At 45.8% G+C, this 26700-nt stretch overlaps 1 protein-coding gene across 12 annotated transcripts in view; it reads right to left on the bottom strand.

Moving 5' to 3' along the window:
• CACNA1C (calcium voltage-gated channel subunit alpha1 C) overlaps positions 1 to 26700 on the bottom strand; it is a 653963-nt gene that overhangs the window by 176054 nt on the left and 451209 nt on the right. For all 12 annotated transcript variants that reach the window (XR_010411642.1, XM_064591748.1, XM_064591749.1 and 9 more), the window contains exon 9: positions 19606 to 19778. Coding sequence is in view for 11 of the 12 variants with exons in the window: in XM_064591748.1 (XP_064447818.1) it covers positions 19606 to 19778 (173 nt within the window). In the remaining variant the exon portion in view is untranslated. The remainder of the gene's footprint in view (positions 1 to 19605; positions 19779 to 26700) is intronic.

The following is a 26700-nucleotide window of genomic DNA, read 5'->3' as shown; positions in this document are numbered from 1 at the left end:
GATTGCATGATGAACAGGTGTTGGTGGGTCTGTACATGGGGGCATGGAGACTTCAGGCAGATTCATGCAACTCTATTGCTTTTGTTGCTTGTGTTGTGGGAGTAATCCTTATCTGATGGTCAGCTGCAAAGGAGTGAAGCTAAGGTATTTGCCTGATTTGGGGAAAGCACAAAGGAGACAGTAGCCCATTTTTTATTCCAATAAAACTGTAGGAGAGTGAGCCTCCTTGCAGATAGAAGGGACCAAGCACAGAGGTCAGCACTGGGGAGGAAGGAGGGGCTGCAGGGGGGTGGGGGAAAGAGAGACGCAGGCAGAGAGGTGTTGCGGAAACCGTCTGTGCCAGAGCCAGGAGCCCTGCATTCCAGGGTCCTCCTTAGCCTCGACTCAGTGTCTGGGAAGGACACATAGTCTGAACAGCTCCATGCTTCCCTCATTGGTTACTGGGAGGGCCAATGAGAAGAGGTGGGCAAGGATGTCAGAAGCACACCCCTAATGGCAACGGAAGGCAGGAGGGAGAGCAGAGACAGAGAAGCAATTAGTGTGAGTAACTAGCCGAGCGAGGATAATTAACAGTGCCTTTGGGGGGGCAGTGTTGCACCCCTGACACCTCAGACCAGCGTGGGGAAGGGAAGCAGCCGCACGTGTCAGCTCACGAGAAGGAAGAATGTTATAAAAACTGGAGGTGCACAAAAAGGGAGGGGGTTTCTTGTTACCTGGTGAGTTCCTCCCACAGTGTTTGAGAAAGCGGGGGAAAGACTCTGTATAGGTGCTATAGAGGAGTTTCATGCAGAGACAGAGACGGAGACACCAAGGGAGCAGGAATGAGCCTTTGTGACACTTTCCGGTGCTGAAATTCTACCGTTCGATGCTTTCAAGGCCAAGACAAAGTTATCAGGATATTGGTTCTGGGCACAGAGCAGAAGAGTGTGGGCCATAAAGTAGCTGCTGGATGCTGGAGAGAGGTTTCTATCTTGTAGCCACCTGCTGTTCAGCCAAGGCGGGGGGGGGGGGGGGGGGGGGGTGCGCTGGGGGGAGGGGTGCGGGAAACAGGGTCTGCAAAATGAGGACATTCTCTCCCTGACCCAGCTAGTCATCACTTCTGGAATATAGGACTCAAAGAGAAAGTGCCAGAGGGGGCTCTAAGGGATCAGACTGCTCAGGGATTTATGGAAAACCGGAGATTGAGTATTACTTTTATATTCTAGGAAACTGAGGCCTAGAGGGGAAAGGGTTTGAGGTCCCAGAGCTATTCGTATTAGAGCTGAGACAAGGAACCAGGTCTCCTGACTGCTTTCTGGAGTCTTCCTTCCCCTCGATTTCCCCTATCACCGAGTATTTTGGGGGCTACCTTGTTCTTTGTGCTTGCCTCTTTCCTGCTGACAAAAGCGAAAGAGGCTGGCTGTTAGAGTCAGACAGCCCTGGGGCAGGAGCCCTGGCCAAGCCTCCTGCTGGCTGCCTGGCCTTGGGCAAATTATCTGAATCTCATCTTTCTCATCTGGAAAAAGAGAGATAATATTACCGATCTTGGAGGCTTAAGTGAGGATTTAAGATACTATGAGTTAACGGAGGTGATTGATAAGTGGTAGCTGTTGTTCGTAATTTTCAGTAATAATACTCCGTGTTAGAATGCCTGGACACCGTATATATTTATTAGGGAATGGAAAAGCAAAATGCAGGCTAAACAGAAGAATCTCAAGATCACTTGCTTTGCATCTAAAAGGTCATCTGGAGTCTGAACACTTATTAGTGATGATGTATGTGCTCCCAGGGCCAATCTCTAAGGCCGGCTGCAGTTAACCACGCTCCCTTTGGGGCCATCAACCTCCCCCACGTCTTCATCATTGTTGTCAGTCCTTTCATGAAATATTCATGAAGTCCCTACTGTGTGCTAACAGCGACTTCCCCGAGCCATGGTCCCTGCCCTGGAAATGCTTAACAGCTCGTGGGGAGACAATCTGGAAAAATCTTTACCTACCATTCATTGTGAACACTGTTTAAGCGTGCCTGGAAAGAAGATAGCTGCATTTACCTCCCTTTTGTGCTCCTTTAATTCTTTTTTTAAACTCTCCCTGAAACCAAGAATCTGCCAGAGGTTGTGTTCTGGCCCCCTAACCTGCTGTCTGCCATGCCAGAAAAGGGTATTTGCGACCACAATCTGGGTACCATGGTGGTCCTTCTAGCCTTACTCTGGATGCCTCAGTTGGGTCAAGATGAAGTCCATGGGTCCTGGGCAATTTTAGAGTGGCCCCTGCTACAGGTTTCTGTAGCTTATTTGGAAAGAATTTTTGCTTCTATGAACCAGTGACACTAGTAACAGCACTATGGAGCCTCAGTTCCAGTTTGGTTTTAAATAGATTTTGGTCTAAACATATTTTTTAATATGGCAACAATTGGGTTAGTCTAATGACAAATGTCATCCCCTTCCATTGCCAGAGCAGCAGGCCATTTCCGTAAGGAGCAATGCTTCCTGGCCAGACTGAGGCATGGAAAATAATTTTGGGTCATCAACAATTCCCTTCAGTTTCACTGATCTGATTAAACTTAGAAACAGAAAGGGGAATTTACAAATTAGATGCTGTTCTCTATTTATTACCAAAATGGTTGCTTTCCACTACATCCAGGAGATACAGTTGAGATCTCATTAAGTCTCAGCTTGTGATAACATTTACTCCATAAATCTCCATCGCATCCAGTGAATGAAACGAGCATTATGCCAAAGACCACATAATGGATAAAATCAAACCTCTGCCCCCTTGGAAGAGAGTTGACCTTTTCAAGCCTTTTCAGCTTTCCCATCCTAAAGAAGCAGCTAAGCATTCATTCTTTGTACTCTATTAACCATTTCCTGACTGCAGGCCAGCCGGCCTCATGGAGAGAGAAACAGAATAAGGATATTTCTGACGCTTCTCTGCATGTATTTTAGAATAAACGGGAGAAGAGGTGAGAACCTGAAGAAAAACACCATGGAGTGATCCCGCCCTCTCGCAGAAGTTAGAAAGAAATGTTGGCAGACAAGAAATGGAAGACAAAGCATTAATCTGTATGTCTGATTCATTATATATCCTCTGCTGGATCAGATCTGGCCTTTCCTGGTTTTAGCTCTGACACAGTGACAAGGCAGGCCCCAGTCATCTGCTCCTAATGGCAGAGTTCCAGACGTTCAGGCCACCCCCACTTTTCTCCCCCCATCTTCCACCCCCTTTCTAATGAAGATTCATTGACTGCCTATCTGCCAGGCTCTGTGATAGTGCTGAGAATACAAAGTTCCCACCCTCACAAGGTATGCCATCCAGCAGATGGTAGAAGATGGATAAATAAATAGACACACTCTATGGTGCAGGCCTGGAGTAGGTGTTCTGGGAGTGAGGAGAGGTGGAGGCAGAGGGGAAGGTAGGGGAGGTAGTAACTGAGACAATGCAATTCCAAAAGCAGATGGTGGAGTGGGGCTTTCCAGGCAGGGAAGGCAGAATGCATGCAGGTGCCAGGAAGGTATTTGGAAGAACAGGCTGGCTTGCAGGGGTTGGTGAGTCCTGTAGGAGACCCTGTACCAATTCTGGGAGTCTGGGAACTGCAGGCTTCTAGAATCGACTGAAGTATGATGGACTGGAAAGATCCAGGTTTGGTTCAGACTCCTAGGACTAAAGCTAATGTATGTCAACTTAGAACTATAGAAACAAAACAGAGGTCTGGAAGGGGTCTTTGCAGCTGTCTGGCCCAACCTCTCATTTTACCAATGAGGAGACTAAGAACGATTGCCAGTTGGTAACTGAGGGGGGCCCGGAAGCTTGGGTGGCCTGTTTTTCTCAGGCTCCTCCATGCCACTACAACACATGGACTATCCCCACCCAAAACTCTGATCCTGTTAGGAGAGAAAGGTGAGGGCCATTCATCTCACATTGCTGTACTCCCACCTCACCCAATCAAGGGGCATGACCACATGGATTAATGCTATGGAAATTATAATTATTGAAAATGATTATATACCATCTGAGAGGCTCAAGAAGAAGCTCTACAATTTTTACTAAGGCTTGGGATCTTCCTGGTGAAAACCTAGGGCACTTTGCCTGGTTGTCGGCAAATGAGCATTGCAACTTCATCATCCCCGCCGGGCGGCAGAACGGGCTGCGGGTCGAGGGGGCTAGGACCCTCTACCATTGGCTTTACTTTTCATGCCAAGCAGAGGCTCTCCCCTCAGGTGATAGTGGGGATCTTTTTCTCTGCCTCTGCTGGGCACGGCAAACATCACACCAAGCTTCTAGTCATATCAGCTTACTGAAGCAAGTAATAATAAATATAATGAGACTCTAATTCTGAATATTTCTGACAAGAAAGGGGTCCTCAATTTTTTCTTGCCCATGTGTATGTGGTGTGTGTGTTTGTGTGTGTATGTGTGTCTGTTTTTATAGGTACGTGTTGCTATTTTCAGAGAATTTTGTTAATAACTGGACTGACATTAGATACCATTATCATATCTCATGAGTCATTGAAATGAGATATAATGGTTGGACAGGCTGATTTGAAGCTTGGAATTGGTAAGGTAAACAAAGGCTTTTCCCCTTAAAGCCAGCCTGTCAAGCATATAATTAAGGCTTTCCACCCCGTCAGTAAGTCATTGAGAACAGATTATGTCACACCCAAGCAAAGCACAGACAAGTTTCAGGGCAGTTGTAATAATTCTTTAAAAGCTTTGAGCCTGTGTTTATATTTTCTCTTGACCTCTAATCTTGGGCTGTTTGCGTTCCCGCATATGAGGCACTGTGAAGTCCTGTGCATAAGAGTTAGGCTGTGTTAGTCAAAACCAGCTTTATGTTTGGCAAATGATATTTAGAACATGATTTAGGGAGCTCAAAGGCTTTTTTTGTCCAGACGTTTAAAAAATATCTTAATACCCATACTCTTTTGTAAAAAAAAAAAAAAACAATAAAACAAACCAACACCAAAGAACCTTGTCAAAATTCAAATACATGTTTTTGGAAAGGGCAAGCTTTAAACTTCTTTCATCAAAGCTCTGTCTTAGTGAATCAACCCTGCAGATCTTTGTTGGGGGTAGTTTTGGTCAGTCTGATGAACTAATGTGAATTAAGTCTCTGTGGCAAAGAGTTTATATTTGTATGAATCTGAGTAAATGGCTAAATCTTTCTTTCTAGTCCTTTTTTTTCTCCTAGGCTATCTGGAGATATCACCTGGAATAGGACATTTGACTTGCTCTGGTCTTCCTTGGTGACCTTTGCAGGAGATCATTCATTCATGGACTATATTTGGGAATAGGGTTTTTGTGCAAACACATTTTTCTTGCTCATCCTCCCCTTTGAGGAGGGGTGGTGCTAAATGTCATGATATGTGTGGGTCCTGCTGGAGGATCCAAACGGGGGGCAGAAGGAAGAAAGTTTACGGCCTTTGCAGTGAAGTCCAAGTTTAGGCTTGAAGTCAGGTGCTTGGAAATGAAGAACACTGTTCTGTTCTGGGAGGCCTTTGCCCAGTTCCCACTATGTTACCCTTGAGCACATTCCGTGATCTGCCCTGGGAGTGTTGAAACCTGCATGCATCTTTGAGAGAAAGTAAGTTTGTGAGCACTGTGAGTGGGGAGGAAATCTGCCCTTTGCTGTCTTCGGAAAACAAACAAGCCTTAGAGGAGATAGGTCCCTATAGAAATAATCCAGATGCTTCTTTTAGCCCCCAGGGCACTTAACAGGTAGGTCAGGCATGACTGGAAGCTGTGTGGTTCTGCCCAAAGGCTGGGAGATAGACTCAGTGACCTGGAGACCCCTGTGTGCCCTGGGACGTTAGGATTCTGTGATTTTCTGATTGTGCTGGAGCCATCCACTTGGCTAAAGAAGCAATCCAGGGCCTAGTTTGGGACACAGAAAGGTCACTGCAATGGACTGAATGTTTGTGTTGCCCCAAATCTGTATGTTGAAACCCTAATCCCAGTGTGATGGTATTTGGAGGTGGGGCCTTTGGGAGGTCACTAGGTCATGAGTATAGAGCCTTTAAGATTGGGATTAGTGGCCTTAAAACAAGAGGTCAGGGAGATGGCTTGCGCTCTTTTTACCACATCAGGACACAGCAAGAAGACAGCCTTCTATAAACAGGAAGAGGAGCCTCACCAAGAACTTGACCATGCTGGCACTCCAATCTTGGACTTCTAGCCTCCAGAACTATGAGAAATAAATGTCTGGTGTTTAAGCCAGGCAGTCTATGGGAATTTGTTACAGCAGCCCGGATGGAGGTGGGAATAATCCTTAACTGGCCCAGCCTTCTCTGCTCCAGTTCTCCCTTTTCCCCCTGCCTGCAGCCCAGCCTAGCACTGACATTCTGCCTTCTGGTTTGAAGAGTTCCATCCATCTTCCCAAGGGACTGCCTTTCTATTGAGCAACTCCCTTAGGGCGATTCTCTTTTGTTCTGACCAGGCTCCAGCCCCGTCCCACTAACCACGAGGCTTAAACACAAGTGATCACAATGATTCATAGTCCAGCACTTACAGCAGGTACTACAGTTATTTAAGAGGATGAAATCTTTCCTATTATATGGGAGCATAAATCTCTTCTGGAAACACTGCAGTTATCACCAGAGGCATGTGCATTTCCATTTGATGAAGTAATCCTGAAGGATGGAGCCATCAAAGCCCTATGTTTGGGGTTGTTACTCAACCTTTTTTTTTTTTTTTTCATAAGCCACTTAATCATAAGGGCAGGGATTAAATGAAGCAGAGTCACTTGAATTCTACATGTGGTACCTGTCGGGGGAAAGGTACTGCTTATTGGTGTGTTTGTGGTCACAGATAGAAACAGGCGTGGAACAGCAGGGGCCAAGCACTGACAGAGCTCCCATACAGGAAAAACCAGCTCTTGGGGGAAGTCCTTCAGGAGGCCAGGACACTGCTGTAACCCCTCCACCATCTCTGGGTCTGGAAAAGCACAGGGAATTTATTCCAAAGGTTCCTTGGTCGGTTCTCCCCCAGGACTGTCCTAGTGGATGCAGGTGACTGGTGGAAGGCCACCTTTGCAATGCATTCCCCCTCTTTGATCCTCATTTCAGCCATATCAGTCCCGGGAATGACTAACCTCCCTGCTTCCAGCTTCTCCCTCCTTCCAATCACTGGTTCCCATCAAGGTCGTGGTGGCCTTTCAACAGTGACCTCTGCTTAAGTCTCTTTGGTGGCTCCTCCTTATCCACAGAATGAGGGCCATCTCTGAAGCCCTCTGGGACCAGGGCTGGCTTCCTTCTTGGCTCAATCTTTGGTTTCTCCCCATGCACCCTAAAGTAACATCTTCTCCTTACTCCTCCTCCTCCTCTTCTCCTTCCTCTTCCTGTTACTTGCCTCTACACTTGATATATGTGGCTCCCTCAGCTTACAATGCCTTTCTCCTCCTTTTAAAGGCCTTGTGAACTGCTCCCAGACTGTGGGTGGTGCAGCCCCTGCCATGTGTCCAAGCAACTCCAATTGTTCTCCCCCCTTCCCGCCCCTCTACCCCAGCACATAGCTAGGCTATGTTCTGGAAGCTAGCTGGAGCTGAGAACTATTCTGGCCGATGAGGTGGGGAGGGGAGCCGTGCCCACACTCCTACACCTGACCTTTACACTCCCTCTCTCTTGCCTCTTCTGCTGGCCAGATGCAGGGCATCCACGGAGGCCTCTGAGGCCCAGAGGGTGGTAGAGCTGTGAGCAGGAAGAAGCCCAGATTCCCGAAGCCTGTGTGGAGGGGAACTTCCCCTCCTACCAATGCCAAACCCACACTGAACCGTGGAGCCAGAAGTGACCTCCACTGTGCCAAGTGGCAGACTCGATTTGGGGGTTGTTTATGACAACGATTAGCCCACCCTAACTGACACGACACCCCTTCGGAGTCATTCCCTGGGGAGGCAGCCCCATCCACCCTCTTCCAAATGCTACTCCCTTACCTCTGTATTTCTCCAATACCTTGTTCATCCCTTCAACTCACTGCTGTAACCTGTTTGTGCATCTGTCTCCTTCACTAGGCTGTAAGTCCCCTTAGGAAACTGACTGTGTTTATTTATCTTGGTATTCTGAGTGGCCAGTTGGTACTTAAACATGTATTGAGTGAATGCACAAATGTCTCTCTCAAACGAGCGTGTGCATGACCCCAGGAGTTCTCCCCCATACTGTTCTACCACTGTAAGGCCAACAATCTCAGTGTCTGTGCCCCTTCCACTGGCCTCCCATACCACGTGCCCCGATGATGGAAGTACAGTATGTGGTTAATCTCCCTCCGTCACCAGGTGATGATCTCCCACCTCAGCAAGCAATGACAGAGGCAAGAGCTCTCACTCCTTCTCCTTCAAGAACAGCCTTCTGACAGGTAATATATATTGATGTGACATGGGGCTTTTATCTCCCAGAGTTTATGTGGAAGGAAGGGAGAGGTGGGTGTTGGGAGCCAAAGGCAACTGTACTGTGGGGGGTTCTGTTTGGGGGCTGGTTATTGGAGGAAATGGATCAAAGGGAAATTTAGGATGCTTCATCTTCCCTTTGATACCTTTGCTGAGCTACTTCCAGCTCCCAGGTGTGTCAATCTGTTTGCAAAGCACCAAATTAAAATCAAATCAGCACTTTACTGGGCACCTACCCTGGGTGAGGCTGAGTGGGCAGATCCATTGGTCAAAGGGTTTTGTGGCTTCAGGTAGGTGACAAGACCTCTCCAAAAACACCACATATGAACTCCCTCACTGTGAGGCTGTCCCTGGCCAGAGATTCTTCTTCTGGGCCTCTATCATGCCAATGTTCCTGGGATTATCAGAGGCTTGGAAGGGATGGCCCTGCAGAACTGCATAATCCTGCATCGTCACAGACAAACTGTATCACACCCCTCATGGTGGGTTTGGCAAGACAGGAGAGTGGATGGTCAGTGAGCTAGAACACCCTATTCCTGGAGCATTCTGGTTGACAGCACTCTCCTCTAATCAAGTCCAAAAGTAGCCTTGAACTGAAAGAAACTCTGATGGGTCATATAATTCAAAAGTTTTCTTTTAAGCAAGACTATCACTTAAACCATTCCAAATGGATATTTTAAAAAAGATTAAACACAGAAAAGACCCCGAATTGCCAAAGAAATGTTGAAAAAGAAAAACAAAGCTGGGGGCATCACGTTGCCTGATTTCAAGCTATATTACAAAGCTGTGATCACCAAGACAGCATGGTACTGGCACAAAAACAGACATACAGACCAATGGAACAGAATAGAGAGCCCAGATATGGACCCTCAACTCTATGGTCAAATAATCTTCAAAAAAGCAGGAAAAAATATGCAATGGAAAAAAGACAGTCTCTTCAATAAATGGCGCTGGGAAAATTGGACAGCTATATACAGAAGAATGAAACTCGACCATTGTCTTACACCATACACAAAGATAAACTCAAAGTGGATGAAAGACCTCAATGTGAGACAGGAATCCATCAAAATCCTAGAGGAGAACATAGGCAGTAACCTCTTCGAGGTAGGCCACAGCAACTTCTTTCAAGACATGTCCCCAAAGGCAAGGGAAACAAAAGCAAAAATAAACTTTTGGGACTTCATCAAGATAAAAAAAAAAAAAGAAAAAAAAAAAGAAAAGCTTCTGCACAACAAAGGAAACAGTCAACAAAACAAAGAGGCAACCCACAGAATGGGAGAAGATTTTTGCAAATGATAACTATAGACAAAGGGCTGATATCCAAGATCTATAAAGAACTTCTCAAACTCAACACCCAAAAAACAAATAATCAAGTCAAAAAATGGGCAGAAGACATGAACAGACACTTCTCCAAAGAAGACATACAAACGGCTAACAGACACATGAAAAAATGTTCATCATCGTTAGCCATCAGGGAAATTCAAATCAAAACCACACTGAAAAACCACCTTACACCAGTTAAAATGAAAAATTGACAAGGCAAGAAACAACAAATGTTGGAGAGGTGGTGGAGAAAGGGGCACCCTCTTACACTGTTGGTGGGAATGCAAGTTGGTACAGCCACTTTGGAAAACAGTGTGGAGGCTCCTCAAAAAATTAAAAATAAAACTACCCTATGACTCAGCAATTGCACTATTTGGTATTTACCCCAAAGACACAGATGTAGTGAAAAGAAGGGCCATATGCACCCCAATGTTCATAGCAGCAATGTCCACAATAGCCAAACTGTGGAAGGAGCCAAGATGCCCTTCAATGGACGAATGGATAAAGAAGATTTGGTTCATATATATAATAGAATATTACTCAGCCATCAGAAAGGATGAATACCCAACTTTCGAATCAACATGGATGGGACTGAAGGAGATTATGCTAAGTGAAATAAGTCAAGCAGAGAAAGTCAATTATCATATGGTTTCACTAATTTGTGGAACATAAGGAATATCATGGAGGACATTAGGAGAAGGAAGGGAAAAATGAAGGGCAGGGAGAAATCGGAGGGGGAGACTAACCATGAGAGACTATGGACTCTGAGAAACAAACGGAAGGTTTTAGAGGGGAGAGGGGGTGGGGGGATGGGTTAGCACAGTGATGGGTATTAAGGAGGGCACATATTGCATGGAGCACTGGGTGTTATACACAAACAATGAATCATGGAAAACTACATCAAAAACTAATGATGTACTGTATGGTGACTAACATAACAATAAAATAAAATAAAGTAAAATAAAACAAATTAAAAGAATATAAAAAGATTAAATGTATTTTATTTATTTTAAATAGGCTCAGTGCCCAGCATGGGGCTTGAACTCATGACCTTGAGATCAAGAGTCACATGCTCTACTGACTGAGCCAGCTGGGTTCCTCCCCCTCTCCCCTCTACGAGATGGATAGTTTTTGATCTCAGTTAACTTATTTGTTTTTTTTTTTTGCTTGAACAAGATAATGCCATGACTTCCTTTCATGCTTCAAACATAGTTCTTATAATCATAAAGCTCATCTTTTCTCTTTCTTTAAAAATCAAACTCATGCCCCTTTATGTTAACATTCAAGATCAGTTTTCCCTGCCACTGTTTCCCCTCTGCTGCCCTCCCCTCTCCTTCTTTTCTCTGTCCATCTCGCTTTGCCCATTAGATGGAAGGTGATAAATGCTATAACAAAGGAGATGAAGAGGCTACACTGGCCTCCCGGGGGTTAGCAGGGCCCTCTTCTAGTTCCCTTCTGGTTGGAGGAGAAGGACAGTCCTGACATCACTGAGGGGCGGGACTATGGTATTAGGAGTATAAAGGAGTATAGTACAGAGTCAGCAGAACTGGGCTCAAGGCCTACCTAGCTGAGGTTAGGGGCAATGCACAAGCCATGTGACATGAACAAGTGAATTTCTCTGAGCCTCAGTTTTCCCATCTGTAAAATGAGGATAGGAGTACACACATAAGATGATCTTGGGGAGGATTAAATGAGATAATCTATGTCTTTTCCCCCTTGCATGCAAGGAAAAGATATGTCCCGTCATGCCTTTGCCCCTGTCCTGCCTCTATCAGGAGAGCCCATAAAGGGCTGATATGTGTCCACTATCCAATCTCAGAACCAAAAAAACACAAGCTATGGAACAATGACTCCCTTTCAGGGTGAGAATGTGGGAGTGAGGGATCTCACCCCTTTGCTCCATTGACCATCCAGCTTTCTCTTTCAGTGGGTCTATAATTCTAGCTCCTTCCAACTGTTCTTCTAGGCCCACTTCCTCAGCCCGTAAATCATTTCTACCCACACTGTCAATGATGATACATTTTCCAAGGGCCTACTGTGAGTATGGTTAAGACTAGACAAAGGGTATTTGGCCAAGTAGGTAGCAATGGAGAGATATAAAACCTTAATATTCTTGATCCACAGAGCTGGATTCAATTCAAGTTCAGTTCAATATTTTTTGGAGGGGAGAAGTCTATTAAATATAAATCACTGTCCTGGATGCTAGGTGGGAGAGTGAATAAGAAGTTGGTAAAGCATAGTCTTTGTCTCCCAAGGGCTGGGCCATGCCCACTCACACTGGGGAGGTGGGGCAAAGGTCGAGTCTGTCTGCCAGTGCCTGTCCTGGGAGGGAGAGGCTGGGAGGACTGAGAGAGTCTGGGAGGACTAGGCAGGTTTGGAGCAGGCGAGTGAGGTGAGGAGGGAGAGGTTATTCCAGGCAGAGACACATGAAAGTCCAGAAGAGAGAAATTAGCAGGCCTATTTGGAAAATAAGAGTAGTCTGGTTTTGCAGAAGGGGAGTAGGGAGTGATATGTTGAAGCTATTGGCTGGGATAGATCTGAGGTGCTGAGAATACAGATAGAAAATGTTTAGGTGGGGCGCCTGGGTGGCTCAGGCGTGAAGTGGCTGCCTTCGGCTAGGGTCGTGATCCCAGGGAAGCCTGCCTCTTCCTCTCCCACTCCCTCTGCTTGTGTTCCCTCTCTCACTGTGTCTCTCTCTGTCAAATAAATAAAAATAAAATCTTAAAAAAAAAAAAAAGAAAATGTTTAGGCTTTATTTTGCAGCTGTGGAGAGACATTCAGAGCTTTTGAGCAGGAGATTGACATGTCAGTTCTAGAAATACAGGAATTCTGCTATATCACGCAGGGTGTGGAAGTGGGGCTGGGGGCAGGGCAGCCAGGTGGCTACTGCCTTGGGGAAGAGAGGAGGAGAGAAGGGGAGGGAGAGGGCGGGCAAGGGGACTTTGGTTGGGGGGTGGGGAGGACAACTGATAAGATATGGTAGCTGACTAAATGGAGGAAGGATACAGAAGAGGAGGAGGGAGGAGAAAGAGGGAGGAAAAAGAAGCCCTTCTAGCCCAGTAGCTGGTAGCTGGGAGGGTGGAAAAGCCGCTGAGACAGAAGAGGGCTCACAAGATGCTGGTTTGGGCCGAGACCCTGGCTGGAGGGCAGAAGGTGCTGTCCCTCAGGCACTGGAGAAGAAGGGGGCCTTCCAAGTTCTGGGGCCCCACTGAGGAGTCCTGGTCTTGCTCAGTCCTACAAGAGTAACAGTCTCTTTGCTCTGCCCCTGCTAGGCACGTGGTTGGCCAGTGCTCCCAGGAAAACAGCTCCCACTTGTCCCCTTCACATGGCAAGAGCGGCAGGGAGTCATCTGGTGGCTCGGTGGGTAATCCTGTGTCTCTGGGAAACCGCAGCATTGCCTAGCAAGTGCCTGGCTGTGTGCTTGCTGCCATGGGCGTTAGGCAGTAAAGGGTAAACCAAGACAAAGGCAGGTGTCTTGAAAAGGTGTAAGAAGCCCTTTTCTGGTACGTTTCTCAGCTGGCGTTGACTATATTCCTCACCATAAATGTAACCATTTGTCTTCTAGAGCTTGTTGGGTGTAACTGTGCTTTGGCACGAGCCCCCCTAAAGACACAGCCCTGTGGATGCTGTTGTCCGCCCCCAGCCCACCTCATTCTGCTTCCTATGGCATCACCGTGGAGCCCTGGGCTCTGCAAAGATGCAGCAAGCTTCCTTCTGTCTCGAGAGGGCGCTGTGGACTGGGAGTCTCCCTGAGTGGGTGGGGTGGGGTGGTAGGAAAGGGTGCATAGGTGCCCGCTGAGCAGGAACAGGGCCCTTACTGACCTATGACGTCACAGGCCAGTCAGGCACCTATACACTGACCTAAGGCTGGTGTGGGCAGGCCATCAAAGTCTGTCAAAATGCTTTGTGGCTTTTTCTCCTCCATTCCTCCAGGAGCCTACAGCCGTCATTCACTGAGAAGGCTGTCATGGTCTCCCAACAGCTCCAAGTCAGCAAGCTTTACCCAAAAGTGGTTTTGCTTTAAGAAATCTATGGCCGCTCGGTGAGATTGACATGCCTAACTTCTCACTGTATATTCAACACCACCCCTCTGGTAGCTCTCCCCTGCTCTCCAGGCTGGGACAAGGGCATCTACATGCTTGCAGGGCCAGACTCTGCTCCAAACGCAGAAGTGCTACCTGTGGGAATGCCCGCCTGGGTCTCTGTGACATGATCTCCCACGTGAGGTACTGCACACAATCCTGGGTCCAGGGGCCCTGCCCAGGGGTACTGATTAACACCAGAGCCAGAAGGATCCATGAAAGAGTCTCATGGCAGAGCCCCAGCATATAGCCAGCGTCTTCAGGGAACAGCACTCCGTCATTTCTCAAGAGCTCCCCACACCTTCCCATGACACTGCAATCTTCCTACCTTGCCACTGTCCTTGCTTCTGGAGGTTCCGTGCCCTTTTGCCTGGTTTCAAATGGCACTTTGCAAGACCGAGAGTGATTCAGAGTTAGCAGAGAGCCCTCGGAAAGTGAGTCATCAGTGATGCCACAAGAAGGTCACTGAACAGACAGAATGAGGAAGCTACTCAAGTCTGGTGATGGTCTGAGCTTCTCTGCCCAGGGTAGGGCTGAAGATGCTCTGCCAAAACCTGCTTATGGACAGGCACTCACAAACTCTTGTAAATCACTTGACTTCTATGTATGGTAATATTCCCATGGCTGGGGCTTTGTCAGGGACTAGGGACATAGGGTGAATTAAGGGCAGCTAGCTGAGGACCTCACAGTGTAGACTAGCAGGCATGCAAAGAGGGGAACACACCCCAAGGGTCATGGGAGCACAGAGGGACAGTTAGGGATGGCTTTTGCCCAGAGCCGTCTGACAAGGCTTCTGTGAAGAGCACCATGGTGTGGTGGAGAGAGTCCTATATGGGGAATCAGGGGACCTGGCTCCGAGTCCTGCTCTCACTAATCATCAGCCCAGCGGAGTGGTTCCCATGTTGGACTCTAGATTCCTTACCTTATCTCTAAGGCCACATTCCGACACTAAAGTTTTAGGGCCCCGATTAGGACCAGCTAGGGTTAATTGGGGGGACAAGAGATATCTGGGGTCTGCACAGAGTTTGCTTCACTGAGTGGCATGGGGTCAGGATGGTCCTCTAACACCTGATAATTAAAGGGTGCAAGGTAAGAAGGGAATCAAGTAAAAGACAATTGTTAGTGTTTCTTCTCACGATTGCAGAGCCAGATCCTTGGTGGGATCCTGTCACAGAAATCTAGACGCATGGTAACCCCTGACCACAGGTTAAGACCAGGGTAAATGCTGATTATTCTGATTAAAATGTAAAAAAAAAAAAAAAAAAAGCTTGAAATAATGATACACATGCCCTTGACACGTATATAATGTAAATCAGTGATATTCAGATGGGGCCCTTTTGTGGGTAACCTGCAGCTCTCATAAGCCCTCAAATGTCCGTGTTTCAATAATCCACTATCCTAGACTCTGCAGGGCATATAGCAGTCATGCGGCTCCGTCAGCTAATGATGATTGCAAAAGTGGCTCCCGAGTCACATAACTGAACACCACTGGTGTAAATATTTAATCTTGCTTATCTATGTGGAAATTCAATGTTGCGGTTCTACCGTCTGTCTGTCTTTGATATGCTCATCCACATAAATGTCTGTCTTAGACTGCAAGTTTTAGAGGGCTGGGAGTGCGTTTAAATTGCCTTAATGGCATGATACAGAGATTCCCATATGGATAGATACTTAATAAATGCATTTTTTTTATCTTGAGGAGGAAAAAGAAAGAAGAAATTTCTGACTTTATCTCTTTCTCTATGGCTTCTCTCTCTCTAATAACTGGCCTTCTATCAGATTCGACATTGAAGCTGGAAAATGGGCCCGTCCCTTGAGCAGCGCATCTCTCCTGGGGACCATGGGCTCTGGGCAGCAGCGATAGTTTTGCCAGTGGTGACTTCACAAGGGATGCTTGTCGCCACTCGGAGGGAGAGGGAGGCCTCCACATTACCCTAGTCTTTACACAGGAGGAGAAGGGCTTGGAGGCCAAGACCCATGCGGCTGCCTGCTTTGGAGGTGGCACAAATGCGACAGTGCACAAGCACACCCCTTGCTTGCTTCTCTTCTTTATGGCACCATAATAGCTCTTGAGTGTCATTTTCTCCTTTTCCCAGGGCTGTCTGTAACCAATCACAGGGGCAATGGCTAGTACTAAAACGACTGGAGATGGAGATAGAATGCAAGGCTGGGCTTTACACACCTCCTTAGCGGAACAGGCAGGCTGGATTGCATGAGTCTCCTCCTCTCCCCTTTCTGGAAACCCTTAGATGGCTCACAGCTAGGCCATGCCAACAACAGGAGGTCTGCAAACAATGCCCGATACCATTCTGTGAAGTATCTAGACTCAAGAGACTCACAAAAGAAGACTCTCATTTGCCCTCAAGCTTTGAGCCTCACCGTTTCACCCACTGGTGACCTCCACATTGCTAAGCCCAATGACCAGCTTTGAGTGCTCACCCTGCTTGGCCTCCAGGCAGCATGGACCCTCCTTCACTTTTCCTCCTGTCTGTCTGGCCATACCTTTCTAAGTCTCCCTCGCTGGTTCTTCTTCATCACTCCTGTCTCCAAACGTCACTGGGGCCCAAGTTCTTAGGATGCGTCCCACATCTGTCTACATTATGCCCTACTCTCACAGCTAGGTGAATGTTGACTCTGCGAATTATAATTCTGTCCCAGACTTTTCCTCAGACTCAGATTTATCCCAGTTGCTCACTCAACATCTCCACTTGGAAGTCTAATGGACATTTCAAACTAAAAGGTCCAAGATGGTTTTCCTGATACTCCTGCCCTAACATCTTTTCTTGTCATCATCTTCCCTAAATCAGTAAATGATGATTCTACTCTTACTACTGTTGAGGACAATCACCTTGGAATCTTCCTGACTTCTCTCTTTCTCACACCCCATATCTGGTATGTCAGCAAATGATGCCATTCTGGAGCCTGAGTGCACCACCCCATGTTACCAGGATAAAGCACCATCTCTTGAGTCAGTAGCCTCCTACCTGGCTCCCTGTGTCACCCTTGCTCACTTTCATCTCATTCTGCACATGGCAGCTGGGGGGATCCTGTTAAATATGTGTAGGTCATGTCACTTCTTAGCTCGAAACCACCAGGAGCTTCTTGGCTCGCCTCTGGTGAAAGTCCAAATTCTTACAATGATTTTCATGATCTACTCCTTGGTTAACCTTGAACCTCATCTCCTACCACTGTCCCTGTTATTCACTCCTCCCTGGTCACATTAGCCTCCCTTCTGTTTCCAAGTCAGCCTCAAGGCCTTTCCATGAGCTAGTCCCTCTGCCCAGAATGCTCTTTTCTCAAATATCTATATGTTTCTTTTCCTTATTGCCTTCAAGTCTTTATTCAAATGTTACCTTTTCTGTGAGGTATTTCCTGGCCACATCTCAACACTTCTGTCTCCCTCTCACTGTTTTATCTTTCTCCACAGTACTTGTTACTTTGTCACTCTCTTACATACTATTTAATTTATTGTCTGTCTCCCCACTAGAATATAATTTCTACGAGGGCAAGGAGGTTTGACTATTTTGTTCATTGCTATATCCCCAGTGCCTAAAACAGGGCGTGGCACAGAGTTGCCCTTAATTGATGGATGGATGGAGGGAGGGAAGAAGGGAAGAATGAACGAACTAGAATATATTTTTGTATATAATTTTACTGGCCACATCATTTGCTCTAATTACTTAGAGAAATGCTTCCCCACTATGCCCTTTCTCTCTCTTGTCTTCCCAACCCCTGTTCCTTCTACTTCCTCAGTCGTTTTGTAGCTTTTCCTAGAAAAAAAATGAGTCTTTGGGCCCCCTCTTGGTAGGACCAGCTACCACGGAACGTGCCATTGAACTTTCCCTGTGCTGAAGCCAACTCTGTCTCACTGGTGCATCTCGTTAAGTGCTGATGGGGATTCTGCCCGGAAGTTGCCAGAGCCATCGATGAAGAGTGATAATACCTTTTTTCCTTAAAAGACTACGTAATCTTTGAACTGAAAAGAACTGGCAAATACACTAACCTGTAATCTTTTAGCAATTTCAAAGGCCAAGATAGTACTTTAATTGAGACACACGTGTAATTTGTAGCAGCACTTCTCCCCTTGTATTTGTTTTGAAGGGCAAACTATGAAGTTCTGAAGAAGAGAATATACTTCCTAAGCCATAGACTTGCCTTTCCTGCAGATCTGTTAGGTTGCCAGTTCCTTAATAATTTAATCACATCAACTCTGCTTGTAATTGGACTTCCCCAGTAGACAGTCCTTTGGACCCGTTTTCTGGCTCCATTCCTAAGTCTCTCACATTCACTTCATTGCAAGTGTTATTTTTTTACTCTCTGTATCTTGCTTTTTTGGATACTTATTCTCTTGCTCCATCCCCTAGAACTGTTCCACCATCATCCCCACAACTGAAGGAGCCAGGCTCCCATTCCATCCTCCTAGGACAGGTTGACTGAGGACAAGAAGCAGACCTGAAAGTGTCCTCTAGCCATGAGGTGAGAGGCACCACAGTCTCCAGGGTCCAATTGCATCCATATTTGAGCTTATGAAAATGTGGCAGAGACCCTGTCCATTGGGGTAGGCAGTTCAGTATGCTCTTCCCAAAGCTTAGCCAGAAATGTGGGTACATGGGCTTTGTCAATGTGATCTGCTCTAGCAGCAGAGAATACTCCATTCTGGAAACTCCCTGGAATTTATTCACTTCATGGGCAAGGCAGGGAAGCAGCATACTTCTCCTTGGAAGCTCTTGCTTTAGCCAGAGAACAGAATAACTATATGTCTCTGTGGATGGCAATTAATTGCTAAGCAAGTAGTGGATACTGCATATTTTTAATAACACGGTAAGAAGCATGCTCATCACCATTAATCAGGAGTTAGGGGCTCCACCTGACTTAAGGTGAAGAGAGGAGCCAAGATGACAATTCCTGTACCTTAGAGGTAAGCTTCTCTGTCATTCACAGGCCAGCTTATTTATTCACCATACCATTCAGTCCACGAATCAACTACTCCACAGTACCATCAACAGTATAATACAAGCTGCCAGGCATTTTTCCAGAAAGACCCTCAGTGGCATCATTGCTCACCATTACAATCCATCAAAGGTGTTGTCTTCCAACTTGCAAAACTACTTAGTAGAGCATAAAGGTCTCCTTAGGTTATTAAATTATGTTGTTATGAGTCCCTTGTTGTTTGTGTGTTTTAATTTTGTATTTTCACCTTGAGCAGAGTTATCAGAAAGGGAACAGTTGATAGATGTATTAAATCAGTCTCTGAAATGAGGGAGCAGAGATTCTATTCTCTATTCACATCTTTGACTGTCTTCTTCCTTTTTCCCTCCACCTGCTCCTTCTCCCAGATTCCCAGTTAGAACTCAGTTACTAATGAGTAGAAACATACAGAAACTAACTGGGGAGTTTGAATACAATGGACATAATTAATGCTTGCTCATAAGGACAAGAACCTAGACTCACATATTTATATATATATGTGTTAGGATATATATTCCTACATTCCTACACCATAGGGATTTTAAAACTCTAATGGGAAGACCATAATCTGCCCCTTGCCCAAAGAGATGGAGCCTGGAGGAGGATGTCTGATTAAAAAAAAAAAAAAAGAGTCCACCTTAGCAAAATCTCAACTGTCTTTTAGAATCTTTGGATCTAAAAGGAATATGAGGCTTTACAGATCAACAGCAATTATTTCACATCTGCGACTAATTTCTATGAGTAGAAATGACTGCAATCAATGCATTTGTTATTCCAGGAAGACAAACTGTAAGGATAAATTGGTGGTAGAAGGTCTCCCTGTTCTGGCCCCTGTCTCCTCCCTCTTCCAGAACCCAGCCCAAGACAGGATGGCTGCTCACTGTTTCGGGGCTTCTCCTCATCCATGCCTTCATCCTCATTCTCGGGGTCGATGTCCTCTGCCTGGGTGATCCAGTCCAGGTAGCCCTTCAGGTCCTCTTCCAGCTGCTGCTTCTCTCGAAGCTTCTGGAAATCTCCCCGAGCCTTGGCCTTCTCCCTCTCTTTGGAAAACTCTCTGGGGAGTGAGAGCAGAGGGGCAGGGCAGGGGAGTGCATGAGGAGGAGGAGAAGAAGGAGGAGTAGGAGTAGGAGGAGGAGGGCCAGGTGGGCGAGAAGGAGAGATGGAGATAAGAGGAAACAAAGGGATTAATTTCTTCACACCAGGAGACCCGCCCACCTGCCCCTGCTTTCCACAGACAGCCTTCTCTCCTCATCCCAGGCTTTGTCTTTATTCTCACATAAACAGAAAGTCACCGAAGCGGACATTCTTGACACAGGCCACTGGAGTACAAAGGGATGGATGAAGTCCATTTCCCTTATTCTTGGATCATGGTCACAGCCTTTGCCTTTTAATAACAACTATTCTCCAGTGACCTGGAAACCCCTTTCAAACAGTCACTAAAAAACCTCCATGACAGTTATGGACTGTGCATTTTCATTTCCCCCCGGAATTGGGTGGCCACTGGAAAACCTCAAAGCATCTCTGGGTGACAAAGGCGTTAAGGGCCGGTGGTATGCTGAATCCCGCTCACCCGCACTGGCTCCTGGGAGCCCACCACACACGGCTCTTTGTTCCTCTAGCTTCACTGATGTCTCCTTGTGGCTTGAAATTGGCCATGGTGGGAATATTTACACCACGGAAATTGGCAAATGCTACAAACTAGGGCTTTTTGCTCCCCAAAGAGCTAATTGGTAAATATTTACCAGTACACCACTGATTTGAGGCCCAGGAGATTCAACTACCTCAACCTCTCTTCTCATTACTAGAGTTTGTTTTGCCACTTTTAACATGCCTGGAAGGATTTCTAATCTAGAGAAAGTTCTTCCCCACAAGGAGACAAATGAGGACTCTAAACACAAGAAAATGTCCTGGGGCCTGCCCTTTTGGTTAAAAAAGAAATCTAATCAGACTGGAAAAATACATAAAAGCAAGATGATATAAAAGTTAAATGATGCATTCAGTTTAAAGTAATAATGAGTAGAAATTGGAATTGGATTGGGATTTGCTGGAAGAAGGACCTGTTAAAAATTTTCTGACAGAATGAGTATTTCTTTCCTATTTTTTGATTCTGTCCTGATTTTCAATCTGACTTCAAATTCACTTTCTGAGCAAGGAAGGGGGGCTGGCAGCAGAACGTAATGACCAAGAAGGCTAGTTCTCAACTCTCAAAGCAAGTTTGTGTTTTTTCTTCCAAAATAGGTACATTAGGAGCATTTTGGTCTTTGATATTCAGTTTATGGGAAATGGGGCCCTCAGTGGTGTGTGTGTGTGCATGTGTGTGTGTGTGTGCACGCACACATGCGTGTATATGAGAGAGAGTGGGACATGCGCTGGGCATCTTGATTAATTCATAGAGACGTGATTCCTCCTTCTTTCACTAGTACAGGTCTAGTTCAGGGCAGGAGGTTGTAAAAACCACCTTGAAGGAATTTCTTGAAAGGCATCCTGGAAGGAAGGACACAGCAACAAACCACAGGTAGGCAAAAGCTCCCGAATCCATTCAGTCATATAGGGGTGGCTCTATCACCACCTCCACTATCTAGTATTTGCATTTTGCTTGTGCTGCTTAGGAAAGCACAGATTTTTAGCATTCACCATTTTTATGGATAAAAAGGTGTTAGGACTGGGAGTGGTGTAGGGAATGTTTTAATTGGGAGATGTGGGGGCTCTCAAGCTAATGAGTTTTCTTCAACTGCTGTCTTAATGATGCTCTGCTTTGCATGGAATTTTCTTAAATTTGATTGAATCCAATTCTAATTGGATTGAACTTGCTCTTTCTCCGGCTTCCTGCCAACTGGCGGGTACCTTCATTTCCTTCCCAGGGAGTTTAATGCCAGGGAAAAGGGACCAGATTGACAGCTCAAAATGAAGATGGAAGCTTTGCCTTGCTTTGTTCCCTCCCTCCTTTTGCTGTTGGGGATGAGCATGGATAGATCCCCTATATCTGGTCATACCACCTAGGCTGTAGACTCGCTCTCTGGAGACAGTCACTTCATACAGCAGTTCCTTCCCCATGCAAATTGACTCCAACAACTGCGTTTCCATTTCTGCCCACATACATTTGCATTCTCCATTTCTTTTCTGTGGCGTGGGTTTGGGGTTGTAAGGGGACTGAATAGAGGAGGGTTCACTTTAGCTCTTTTGGATTATTTCGCAGAGGGCTTAAGTTCTAGTTACAAAACAATGACCCATCCTTCTTCTGGAGTCAGGAGAACAGGGTTGGGATCAAACTGGGATAGGAACATTTGACCCAGTCCTGTGTTACAGCATCCGCCCTGTGGAATGAAAGCTCATCATCCATACCTGAAGACTCTGGGGAACTAATATAAACATTTACAAGGAGAAAAGAAAATGAGGTTGTGTTGGGGTGTGAGGGGAATGGAGGCAGGGTCAGATCTGAAGCCCTGCTGGCTCCCATTGGCTCCCATGCAGTGAGGGGCATAACTCTGCTTGTGGCTGGATGGAAGGTGAGCCAAGGTTTCTTTCTCCAGACTCCACACAGTAAGGGATTTGCTGGGTGGTGGTATCTGGATCTCTTTATCTCCTTGCCTGGATGACAGCCATGTGCCTGCTCTGGGGACTGAGCTAATGAAGACATGAAGCCCTAGCCTGATGGGCTGTGCTGGGCCCAGGGACCAGAGCTGGCTAGACAATCAGTCACAGCCATGGGATTTGTCATAAGGCAGGAGTACAGCTCTTGCCAGCAATGGCCAACATGAAAAATGAGGGGTGGAATGGAGAGCTGGGGGCCAGTGCTGAGTAATGTAAAGCATGCTGAGGGAGGTATATGTGGGAAATCCAATCAATACAGAAGGCTGGGGCTCTAGGCCCTCTGATGAACAATACAGTCGATTCTCATTATTCATAGATTCCGTATTTGCGAATTTGCTTACTCACTAAAATTTATTTGTAACTCCCAAATTGATACTTGTGTGCCTTTGTGGTCATATGCAGACATGTGCAGCATGGCAAAAAACTGGAGTCACATAAGCAGCTGAGGTTAAACACAGCTACACTCTGCCTTCTTGTTTCAGCTCTCACACTGTAAACAAGTGTATTTTTTATTATCTCTTTAGTGCCATGTTTGTCACATTTCTGTGCTTTTGGTTGGTGGTTTTTCTGTAAAAATAGCCCCCAAGCACAGTGCTGAAGTGCTGCCTAGTGTTGCTAAGTGCAAGAAGGTTGTGATGTGCCTTAGGGAAAAAGTACACGTGTTAGATAAACTCCATTCAGGCATCAGTTATAGTGCTGTTAGCCATGAGCTCAATGTTAATGAATCAACAATAAATATTAAATAAGATGCCTTTAAAACACATAAAATAAAGTTGTGTATTGGTTGGTTGACAAAAATACTGTGACTAGAAGCTCACAGGATTCTTGCATTTCTCCTGTATTTCTCCCAAGAGTCCAAGAGTAATGGTTTAGTATTCATTAATTCAGTGTTCATAGTGACCTCATAGAATATAACTACACAGATAATGAATATGACTATAGATGTTGCTGTCTCTTCTGCTTCCACCCACACAGAATGCATGCCCTGGATCCTTCTGGGCCTAGACATTGTGTCTTTACTATAATGCCATGATCTAGTTATGCTTTCAGGTTGCAAAATGCTTCCCCACCAAGCCCCTTGCTATTTTGGGGAGAGAGACCAGCCCATATCCTGGTGGGAAAGAGGACAGGATGACTACCCATCTAAGAGATCCTGAGTTCCTTGTCTACTGATGGCACATATCTGAAGTCCTCAGTTTGCAATCACTTAAAACAAAAAGTGACCAGATTCCAGAGTCCGGGGACTTTTACCTGACTATAGCTTAAGTGCAATTTTGAGAATCTCACTGTATTGCTTTAATTTTAGTAGGCTGGAGACTGAGATTTTTGGAGAGAAAAGCAAGTATAATCCAGTTCTTGTCTGTGCTAATAGAAGTCCTGTGGCTTGTGAGGATCAACAGATAATGAACATGAAACCATTTTGAAAAAATCCATGAGATATATATTCTTTACACTGACTCTATCTAGCCTCGTGAGGAATAAGATGTTCTGAATACGTGAATGTTCCAGATGAAGGTTACCTAACCCTTGGTCACCAAAATCTCGGAATGTTTACATTTTACTTTATAGAATGTCCTCTTTCCTTCTTGAATAGAACACTCCAAGCACAATTTAACATTTTCTTGGTGACTGAAGGACATAATTTATAAGGATGAGTTACTGTGTTGGGCTGTAAAATAGTATTGTCCTTAATTGGTGGGTGTAGGGTCTCAGACCACTCCAGTTCCAAAATGCTCCAAGGCATTTCTACTAAGCTGGGGGGGGGGTGTCTGTTCTCTCTCAAGGACTATTAACATTTGCAGGGCTGCCAGCCCCCATGCTAAACAACCATGCCCTGCTGCAGCCTCCTGAGTGGTGGCTCTGCAGCTTCCTCTTGGGGCTCTTTCTGTTCTCAGCGGCTGTTTTCAACAGTTGTTCCATGGATTGCTTCTGCCTTTCTCCCTCTTCCTCTTGCTCCTCCTCACTGCACTTACTGCTCTCACCTCCCCACTTCTTGACTCTAATTTAGGAACATGGGATTAGCCAGTTAAATGGGTTTGGGGATAGTATAACATGGAGGTTAGGGATAGAGGCTATGGATTCACGTTGCTTGGGTTTAATCCTCGATCCTCCATTTTCACCTTAAGAACTGAGGTAGTTTCCTCATCTGTACCTCAGTTTTCTTCTCTATAAAACAGAGATATAAATAGCACCGAGCTCATAGGGTTGTTGTGAGCATCAAATGAGCTATCCACCAAAGGCTCCATGTACTGAGCCTGCCATGGAGGTTGGTTACTGTTAATGCTATCACTGGGACAGTGAATTTCGTGGAGCTCTGAGAGGTTTTTGGATGCTATTGGAAGGTTGGTTTAATCAGAAGTCTGACTGATGAGTAAGTGGAAGTTTTGTTGCATTCTTGTGGTGACTTTTATGTTATTGTCCCGACTGATCAAGATGCTGACTCAAAACTGAAACCACTGCCACCATGTGGTAGCCAATAAGAGCCTGATTCCAGGTTTTGTCACTGCATGGACCCAGGGCAGTCCATTCAGAGTGTCCAGCCCTTTTGACTGATTAGGAGGCCTCCTCAAACCAGGCAGGGGAGATGACTACCCATAGACACTTCTCTTTCTGTGCAGAGGGTGTGCCCAGCAGCCCAGGAAGCCTTGGGAGATGTTCCATCAGCAAATCCAGAGCTGTGAGGAGCAGACTACTACTCTGGGACAGGGTCAGGGAGCAGGTGCTGGGGAAGGTGTCCTGCAGAGACCAATGTATGGACTCCAGAGCTCACAGTTCTGAAGTCTGAAAGCCTTAGTGTTCCTGTTTAGAGTCAATTCATGTTCGGAGCATTACTAATGCCAGGCTTTGGGCTGTTTTTACACGTGCTATCTCAATGGGACTGAGTTGGTCCAAGACATGCTCTTCAAAACGACTTTTCTCTCACATCAGCAGCTGCTGTCATTTAACTTCTCTGCCAGGAAGACAACTTTCCTGGGGGACCCAAAAATGACTGTGAGTAGGTACCCTGCTTGAGGAGGGGCCTTCATTGGCCAGTGCTGATTCTCCATTTTGGATTCCTGGGGCGGGGGGGATTTCACTTGCTTAGATTTGTTCCTAATCTCTGGGGGAAGAAAGTAGAATCACATTTTTTTAAAGGTTCAGAGCTCTAGCTTGTGTTACAGTTCAAGTTCATTCAATGTATAGCCAATGGATGGTGATGAGAAGATGGGGTCCAGGCTCTGCCTGAGTTCTGGTCCTCGTTCTAATACCTAGAAGCACAATGACATCACATAAGCCATTTACCTCCAGGCTCACTTTCCTCATCTTTAAAAGGAAAAGGCTGAGGGTTTTATGCAATAATTCCAGATATGATAAGTAAACAATAATCATTATCATGATAGCACCATTATTGAACACTTAGTATATGCCAAGTATTTTACACAAACGATCTCACTCTGTTATCACAACAACCTATGAGTTGGTATTATTTTCATTTTTTTTGATGGTTAACTAAAGTTTAAAAGGGTTAAGTTGCCCAACTCTATGCATCCAGCAAGTGCAGAGCTGGAATATCCAAATTTGTCTCGAATGGGAGTGATGAAGTTGGTTTTTTCAATGCTTTGATTCACATATAAACACAGGAGCATTTTCTTGTGTTGGAACACAAAATTGAAAACCTTTATACCTTCCAGGCAGCTAACCAGGGGCTTATGTTGTCCTGTTCATCATGTCCTGTTATGTTTATCCCTGATGGAAGACACTAGTTTCCTGTGTGGCCTTACCTTGCTTGGCAAAAGGCATGGTGTCATCAAAGTCTCTAACAGGCCACCCACCATGGAAAGGAGTGAGGGTGGGAGCAGATTCTTCCCTTCACCAAAGCCCAAAGACTAAACTGATGCTCCTATAGGACATTAGGCTATGGCAGGAGACAGGAGGAGCTGTTCCCAGTTTATGTACTTAGTAAAAGTTAAATGCAATCGTTCCTGTCATGCCTGACTTTATCCCAGCATTACTGTCCCTGGAGACATAGGAAAGGCTATTCAAAGCAGGGCAGAAATAGATTGTCCCCCTCCCCCTTGTAGCAAAGGTAGCAGAAGAGGTCACCCATGAGCAGGTCACCAGGAGCATTTAGGTGTTAGGCCTTGGCCTGGCTGGTGTGGACTTGTGAAGAAGAAGATAGGTTGAGGAAAGGGCCAGTGAGTCTCTGTGGTGTCAAGGTGGCCATCCCCAGGGCAGCTTGATGCCCTGACCATATGTTATTTCTAACACTTTTTAACTTCATCGGAGCAAAGGCTGAAATTAGGCAAACTTTATACTTGTAGCCAAGTAGATAAATTTAAAGGAAAGTATATTCCATCTCCTCTATTCGCAAATAATCTACGGCTTTGAACAGCTAAGCGCCATTT

This window comes from Mirounga angustirostris, unplaced genomic scaffold (genome assembly GCF_029215605.1).
Source record: "Mirounga angustirostris isolate CCGP_5_RB_7025 unplaced genomic scaffold, mMirAng1.0.hap1 SCAF_5, whole genome shotgun sequence".
NCBI lineage: Eukaryota > Metazoa > Chordata > Mammalia > Carnivora > Phocidae > Mirounga > Mirounga angustirostris.
Note: the sequence above shows the minus strand (reverse complement) of the source record. Positions and strands in the feature narration are given on the sequence as shown.